Source organism: Octopus bimaculoides, chromosome 1 (assembly GCF_001194135.2).
Source record: "Octopus bimaculoides isolate UCB-OBI-ISO-001 chromosome 1, ASM119413v2, whole genome shotgun sequence".
In the NCBI taxonomy this organism is placed as follows: Eukaryota; Metazoa; Mollusca; class Cephalopoda; order Octopoda; family Octopodidae; genus Octopus; species Octopus bimaculoides.
The window spans coordinates 132,387,824-132,396,624 of NC_068981.1; the positions used below are offsets into that span (position 1 = coordinate 132,387,824).

The 8,801-nt window shown below is 35.5% G+C and overlaps 1 protein-coding gene and 1 non-coding gene across 2 annotated transcripts in view; both read right to left on the reverse strand.

Moving 5' to 3' along the window:
- The window catches only part of LOC106881508 (argininosuccinate synthase), a 28,527-nt gene that overhangs the window by 18,279 nt on the left and 1,447 nt on the right, over positions 1 to 8,801 (reverse strand). The window contains exons 2-4 of the mRNA XM_014931922.2: positions 6,349 to 6,479; positions 3,780 to 3,848; positions 2,333 to 2,457 (exon numbers count right to left, since the gene is read on the reverse strand). Of these exons, the coding sequence (XP_014787408.2) occupies positions 2,333 to 2,457; positions 3,780 to 3,848; positions 6,349 to 6,462 (308 nt within the window). The 5' untranslated portion in view covers positions 6,463 to 6,479. The remainder of the gene's footprint in view (positions 1 to 2,332; positions 2,458 to 3,779; positions 3,849 to 6,348; positions 6,480 to 8,801) is intronic.
- Positions 2,772 to 2,875, reverse strand: LOC128250101 (U6 spliceosomal RNA). Its single transcript, XR_008266223.1, has one exon. It is a non-coding gene; the product is annotated as a U6 spliceosomal RNA (small nuclear RNA).

Below are 8,801 nucleotides of genomic sequence, written 5' to 3' on the forward strand. Positions count from 1 at the left end.
GACCCCAGAACTTATTCTTTGTAAGCCTAGTACTTATTCTGTCAGTCTCTTTTGCCAAACCACAAAGTTACGGGGATGTAAACACACCAGCATCGGTTGTCAAGCGATGTTGGGGGGGGGGCATAGACATCATATACATATATTACATACATATACATGACGGGCTTCTTTCAGTTTCCGTCTACCAAATCCACTCACAAGGCTTTGGTCGGCCCGAGGCTATAGTAGGAGACACTTGCCCAACGTGCCACACAGTGGGACTGAACCTGGAACCATGTGGTTCGTAAGCAAGCTACCACACAGCCACTCTTACGCCTATGTTAGCACAGTTATATGTAGTAGCTGCTATTACCAGTATAGTTAGACTGTTCATATAGTTAACATAGTAGGTAATATTAACAGTCAGTACAGTTATACATAATACATAGTACCAACAGCAAATAAAGTGTAGAAGCTGGTATTAACAGTTACTATAATTAAATGTAGTAGCTTGTATACAGTCCTGCAAGGTGCTGTGTTTTGCAAGTGTGATAATAATTAAAAGAAAGATTTACCAAATGCCAGGAAAATGAGCTTCTTGACAATGTGGCCATTTCATAAGACAGGTTTCATATTCATCATTAAGAGCAGGAAACATGTAGCTGCACAGTTGAGTTGTATGGATAATACTGCACTGATTTGGTGCTTCAACTCAAGTACCTAATTCAACTGAATCTCAATTATTTCTATACATATACATATATACACATACATACATATACATACATGCATACACACACGGTTTCTGCACAGTTTCTGTCTAATAAATTCATTCATAAGACAATTGTTTGGCCAGGTGCTATACAAAAATATATTTATCCAAAGAATAGCTCAGTGGGACTGAACTGGAAATCACATAGTTTTGAAGTGAACTCCTTAATCCCAAAATCAAGCTTGAGTTAGCTTAAGCCTTCCAATGCAAACTGCCATTAAGCAAGTGAATCTTTTCAGCATATATGTAAAGCAAATATTGAACAATTAAGTTTCACTAACCTGTAAGAGGGGTATGAAAAATTACCAACTGAAGGCAAATATATATATATATATATATATATATATATATATTATTATATTATATTATATTATATCACTCAGTTGTTCACAAGTCTGAAAAAAGCAGACTCAAAAAACTTTTCTGAGCAATAATATTTTATATAGATTTTGGTTATGGTAACTTTCTGACCCACCATAACCAATAGCTACGTAACATGTGTGTGTGTGTGTGTGTGTGTGTGTGTGTGTGTATAGTAATAATAACAATAATCGTAAAAGCACCCACTACACTCTTGGAGTGGTTGGCGTTAGGAAGGGCATTCAGCTGTAGAAACTCTGCCAGATCAGATTGGAGCCTGGTGCAGCCTTCTGGTACGCCAGTCCTCAGTCAAATCGTCCAACCCATGCTAGCATGGAAGGCGGACGTTAAACGATGATGATGATGAATAATCCATGGATTGAATTTATATTTTAATGCATTGCTATGCACGTTTCCATAAATCACACGTTTCTTATGATCATAGTCTGTATTCCCTGGAAATTATATTGGCACAGCTCGGTGTAACCCCCAAAAACTGCTATTGCCAGTTGTAATCATTAGGCAGTAGTTGGTATAATAAAATAGCAGCTTTTATATGCATACTGAAAAACATTTCCAATAAACAAACTTAAAAAGGATATATATATATACACATACATTGCAACAGTACATCACATTTTCTAGTGAAGTAAAACCATTATCAAGCAAAGATGCTGAAAAATGGATAAACATAAAGAAAAATGAAATTACGTGCACAAGTACTATTAGTGTACTTCAAAGACATTATGTATGGCCATGCATGCAATGAGTTTGGATTCAGCTTGCCTAAGATGGCTGCTGTTCAGTTTTAATGCATATTTCACCCAATGGAATATAGCTTAACAAGAGTCACCAGTCTTGTGAGGCTCTACTATCTTTGCTACTTAGTAATTCATTCTTTTAAGGGCAATGTCATATAAAATTATCCTTATTATATAGCATCCCCTTTTCTATGTTCACATGGGGTCAAACAATTTTCTGAGGCAGATTTTGTATAGCCGGATGCCCTTCCTGTTACTCTCATCTGTTTCCCAGTAAGGTAATATTCCTCCATGACCAGACATGTTTTTCATGGAGACTGCAAACAAACAACACTGCTTATATGTTGGTGATGCTTGTTTACAACCATCACAAAACATCCAGACAATGGTACACACAAATGCACGTGGATGTATGAGAGCTCCCTCCCCCACACTTATGAAAATACTAAGTTTTACTCACTTTGCAATACAGGGTCTGGCAAGAGCTGTACCAAGCAGATACCTGTCTTCATATACAGAATTACCTTGAATAGCTGGAAATATATAGTCTGTGACAAATGATTTCTGCACATCTGAAATGACAACCTATGATAAAAAAAAAAAAAGTTCATTAAGCAATTTATGGCATTTTTTATATTTATTTATTTGTTTGTTTTTGCCTCTCATAACAAATAGACACACGCACACATCCATCCATCCACCCACCCACCCACATATATACATACATGTGTGCACACAGTTTCTATCTACCAAGTCACTCACAAAGCATTGGTCAGCCCAGGGATATATAATAGAGGCGAGTTGGAGAGTTGCCAAAGATGCTGTGCAGTGGGACTGAACCCAAAACCATGTGGTTACAAAGTGAGCTTCTTAACTACACAGCCACACCTGTACCTATAAAAAATTTGGAACTCTTCATGAATTTTTGTGTCATCCTTGCACAGGGGCCATGCTTAATCTCTGTATTGTTCCAATTTTAGAATATATGATGCCATGACAGTATGGCTAATTCTTGCAAGTTCTTTGCTAATAAATTCTACAACCAAAAGCTTTCCTTTTAATTTCTTCTTTGTTCTTTCTGTTTTCATTTACAAACAGGGAAAATCCAGATCTTTGCACATAGCCTAATGGACCCTTCTTAAAGTTGAAAGATTAAAATATTAAGGGAAGTGGATCCAGTTAATATCAATTTTAAATTGACTGGAACTTGATAAATTTCTATACACGAATATAATCTGTTCCAGAGTTCTGTTCATTAACCAAATTGTTTGTGACATGAATAATTGAAATACAGCTAAATAAGAGTTTAGTTGGCCTGACACTATAGTTGAAGACATTTGTCCAAGGTGCTATGCAGTGGGACTGAACCTGGAACTATGTGGTTGGGAAACAAACTTCTTACTATACAGCCAAGCTAAATGAAATGCATACATGGATGAATGAACAGTTTTTACATGCTTTCCCAACCACATGTACATAGTCTATTTGCGGTTCTTTTGTTCCAATATCAGTTCATTGGCTGAATATGATGTCAGTAAAACCATTCACTATACAATGTGTTGATTTAGTATACAGTCTGTCTATGCTCTACCAGTATTTATGCGTATATGCAGTTTATTTATGGTTTATAATTAGAATTTCACCTTGCCAAGTAAATAGATACCCACTCACTTATATGCATGCAAGCTCTGCTCATTAATCCAATTTCAACTTATGTGAGTTTAATTTTCTGTTCATTAATCCCTTTGCTCATTTAGGAAAACATTTGTAAATGATACCCAACAGTACATGAAAGGAAGAAAGTTCTTGAAATGTAGAATTGTTTTTTAAATGAATCTGATAACATTGAGACAACTGAATAAAATAAAACTGTAATTAAGAATTTGTGCAAACGGTAAGAGGCTTACTTTAACAGCTCCAAGCGATTCTGCCTTTTTACGAGCGGCATCAAAGTCTTCATCCTGGCCTACATTAGCCTGAAATATAAAATAACGGAAGTGATGTGAAATAGCTTCAGTAAGAGGTCTTTTATCTTTTACCTGTTTCAGTCATTGGATGGCAGCCATGCTGGGACACAGTCTTTAAGGAGTTAGACAAACAAATCCACCTTAGTATTTGCATTTCTTCAAGTTTGGTACTTACTCTATTAATCTTTTTCTTGCCAAACTGTTAAGTTATGGAGATGTAAGCAGACTAGTTGTCAAGTGGTGGGGATACAAACACAAAGGCATAAATACATACATACACACATATATATGATGGGCTTCCACACAGTTTCCATTTACCAAATTCACTTACAAGGTATTGTTTAGCCTAGGGCTATAGTAGAAGACATGCCTGACCATGTGTCAAGCAGTGGGACTGAACCCGAAACTACATGGTTGCAAAGTAAGCTTGTTAACCACACAGCTATGACTGCACCAAATGATAAAGTGGTTTTTCTAGTAACTGATGTAGGGTCAGAGTGATCTGAAAGCATTTTAAGTTAATTAATTCAAATGATATGAATTTTATAAGCACTAAATGCAAGTTAAGCACTGTGTATGCTACATTAGGAAAATATCTGGACAAACACTAGGCAAAAAGATGATAAACAGATGCATTTGTGAATTGCTTTGAAGATATATGGTGTATTTTACTCAAACTGACACACCATGGTTGGTTGAGGCAGTTTACACTTCTTGTTTACAAGGACTTTCATTTTGCAGCAGAGACAAAAACCATTTCTAATCAGTTTATGAAATCCAAGGAGCAAATAAGGAATATTTACGAGAAAGTAATCCTACAAAGCTCAAATGAACATCCACAACAGAGTACAGCTCATGCAGCTGGAACAGTGCTGCTGTTATATACTCAAACATCCTAGACTACATTTAAAACAAGGGCATCAGGTTAATTAACAAAAATCTACTTCAGTCTGTATCTTATTCTTTTGGCGTTATTAGTGATTCATAACTTGTGATGTCCATATTAAGAAACAACTTTGGTTGTACATAAAAATATTGTAGGTCCTGATAGTGTAGAAAGTCAGTGTATCTCCAATGCAGAACTCAACTCAAACTTTTGGATATCTACACTCTCAAATTAGAATCTCATGGAAAATTTTGTAAGTCCTATGCTGCAGAAATTCCAGGTATCATCACCAGTAAAACCAGTGCGTAGGTCTAATACTCCATATACTAAGATATACTCCAAATAAAAAGGAGAATGGATTGAGTATTTCTTTAAAGTTGCTATTATTTCAGTAGCAATCAGTTTTTTAATGCCATTGCATGTAATTGATCTAATGTGAAAAATAAGACAATATTTGTGGTTGATTACATTGGAGAGGCGCTGCATCAAACTTGCATCAAAAGGGGCACTTACACTGTATGATGGTCCAGGATTTTATGTTGCTTATACAGGGAGGAAACAATAAGTAAATAAATAAAAACTGAGATAACAGGCAAAACCAAGATGATGGTAGCACCAGTAGCGTAACTAGGGAGAGGAGGGCAAGGGGGAGGCACATGTCCCAGGCACCAATTGAAGCAAAGGGCGCAGAATTGACCATAATATGATAAGCTTGAACTCCATTTATAAAATTGCAATTGTAATGATGGATCTCCAGCTTATCATTTTATGCTGCTATTGAAGGTAAACGCAATAAGAGGGTTGTCTACTCAAACAAAATCTGCAATAATGAGACCAGAAAAACTCCTGGAATTCATTGTTCGATATGGAGATAACAATGTTTTTCCGAATTTGTGCATTGGCCTTCAGATACTGCTCACACTAGCTGTATGAATTGCAAGCTGTGAACGCTCATTCAGCAAGTTGAAGTTAATCCTATCTTATTTGTGGACATCAATGTTGCAGGACCGCAGGCATGATCTTGCTCTTCTGTGCATTGAAAGTGAAGAAACAAACGAAACTGATTCTGAGGATATAATCGATCAATTTGCCCCATCAAAAGCAAGGAAGACAAGATTTTAAACAATTGTATTTTTTTTTTATTACAGCTCATTTCACACATTAGGATTTTTAATGTTTCAATGGGGTTAAAATAAATGGTTAAAATAGGAAGGCTTCATAAAAGTAAACATTAAAAAAAATATATTCTGAATTTTGGGCTGCACCGAACCAGCAGGTAAATGAACCCTGATAAAGTATTTATTCCTAAAATATTGCTTTAAAAAATTAATTACTTGTCACAAATAAGTACTATATAATACTGTGTATTTTGTAAATGGAAGGTAGGGGCACATTTTTACAGCTTGCCCCGGGCATGGTTTACCCTAGCTACACCATTGGGTAACATTAAATATAAGTAAGAGGATAAGAAGAAAGAAAGGCATTCCTGAATTAAAGTTGTATCTCATTTATTCATTCATAAACCAGAAACTAATTCATTTGATTTTGTATGGAATTTGGATAAAAAAGAATATGTTAGTAGTTAGTTACTTAGAAAACAAAGATTTACAAACAATAACTTACAAGGAACGCTACCACATTATAACCATTCTCTTTGAGCCAAACAAGAATACAGGAAGTATCTAAGCCACCACTGTAGGCAAGCACAACCTTCTTTTTGCCAGAACTATCTCCCATGACTGTTCTTTAGAAATCTGAAGAACAAAATAGAAACAAATATGTTTCAACCATAAAAATATTGAAAAAAAAAAACAAACAAAAGAAAGACAGCACAACTTATTTTTATATTCACATCTGTAAAAGAGAAAAAAAGGGTTGTGATGATGATTATAATGACGATGATGATGATGATGTTCGTCATCATTGTTGTTCTTGTCATCATCATCATCACTCTTCTATGCTTGCATGGGTCAGACAGAAAGGCCAAGTGCCCTTCCTGTCACCAACTCTTACCTGTTTTGAAGCACGGTAGTATTTTCCTATAGCTAGACATATTTTTCACAGAAGACTGGAAATGAACAACATTGCTTGTATGATGATGATGATGATGATTATTTACATGTCTAGACAGAGGTGGCTCAAGATGAAGATATCAGAAGATAGGGGAATTGATGACAGATATGAGAGGGCATGGAGATAGCAAATATGAGATGTGTTAAAGACAAAGTATGGACAGTCTAAGATGTATCTCAGAGAAGGAGAGATGGCTGAAAGCACAGAAGGGATTGGTGTCAGGAGTATGAGATGTGGGGAATGCTTGATGGGGCAGATTGGGTGCAGAGGAGGAACCTAGTACATATGGGCATACATAAAATGCTCTTAAGACTTCATTTTTCCAGTGGTGAATGGGTCTTCTTGAATAGTGTGAACCACCAGTCATCTCAGTCTTTTGACATCTCTTCCATGAAGCTCAATATTTAAAGAACAGCCTTCATTACTTTGTCTCAGGTCTTTCTCGGTCTCCGTCTTCCACAAATTCCATCCACTTTAAGCATTAGGCACTTCTTTATACAGCTGTCCTCATCCATATTCATCATATGGCCAAACCAGTGAAGCCATCTCTCTGGCACACTACATCATATTCCTCTTATACCTAACTTTCCTTTCAATACATTTGTGCTTTACCACACTGACATAGCACATCTAACTGAGCATACTAGTTTCATTCTTCTGTAGTCTTTGCATCTCTTCTGCATTCAAGGTTCACATCTCACTACTATGTAACATTACTGTTCTTACTCAAGCATCATACAATCTGCCTTTCACCCAGAGAGAGATCTTTTGCTACCAACAGAGTACCAATTTTCTCTATCCTAATCTTATTCTAGTAACTATAGTTTCAGAACATCTTACTCCACTGCTAATTAGGCAACAGAAACTATCTACTACCCCGAGGGATTTTTCAGGGCATTTGAGAAAATCTATTTCCCATGTGTCCTTACAGTTTATTGCTCCAGCACATTTTTAAATTCCAATATTAGCGTTATTACCAAAGACATGTTATAATGTTGACTTCACAACTCCTCTTAGATCTACAGTAACAACCAACTAAATTCAATTCTATCAGACACAAGACATCTATCCACTAGTAAATGTACCTGGCCATCAGTGGCATATGGTGGCTGTTGTCATTAGGTGTGTTGCCACAGAGAATTCTAAAGAATGACTAGTCAATTTTATTTATAAATCTTTTTGCAATGTTTTTTTTTTTTGAAGATAACACATGAAATAGTTTTTTCACAAAAATATTTCTCCAAAATTAAATCATTCAAATTTATGAAAAACTTTGTTTGGAATTATACTAGGCTACATAGGCCTTTTTCAGGTTATGATTTAAGCTAGGAAGCTCTTAAATTTTGTTACTAATCAGTATATAATCATTGAAAATTAAATTTAAAAGTGTGTATTTCTGTGATTGTAAAAGCATTTAAGATCAACAAAATTCTCAGAGCAAAATATCAATGCACAACCTTTCAGAATTTGACTTGACTTAAGTTTTGTTTCTAACTTCTAAAAGGGTATTATTAATTTTGAAAACAAATTAAGATCAAAGTTATATGATGACGTAAGAAAAAATTATTGGATAAAAAATTAGTTTAGGGATTCTAAATTAATTTAAACATACAACTTCTTGCAACCATGCTGTCAAAGCTGTCGTACACTGCACACACTTCGCCATTATCTGATGATATGCCCATTACCATATTATGATACTATGTGCTGTGAGGTGTACAGTGTTATTTCAGGACACCTATCACCAAATTTCAAGCAGGGGCATAAAGTTTTCCCTTATGATTGGTGATTAAATTTATGAGTAAAGTTAATATTTTAAATGAATTTGCCATTTTCGATGGGTGTGTAGCACACACCTAGCACACCTCAAATCTATGCCCTTGCTCTACCATATCAAATTATATTTCTAAGCTTCTATTGTTCTCTGTGTTAAATTTTGATTATTTTTAATTTTGTTAACAACCATGAGAGAGAGAGAGAGAGAGAGAGAGAGAGAGAGAGAG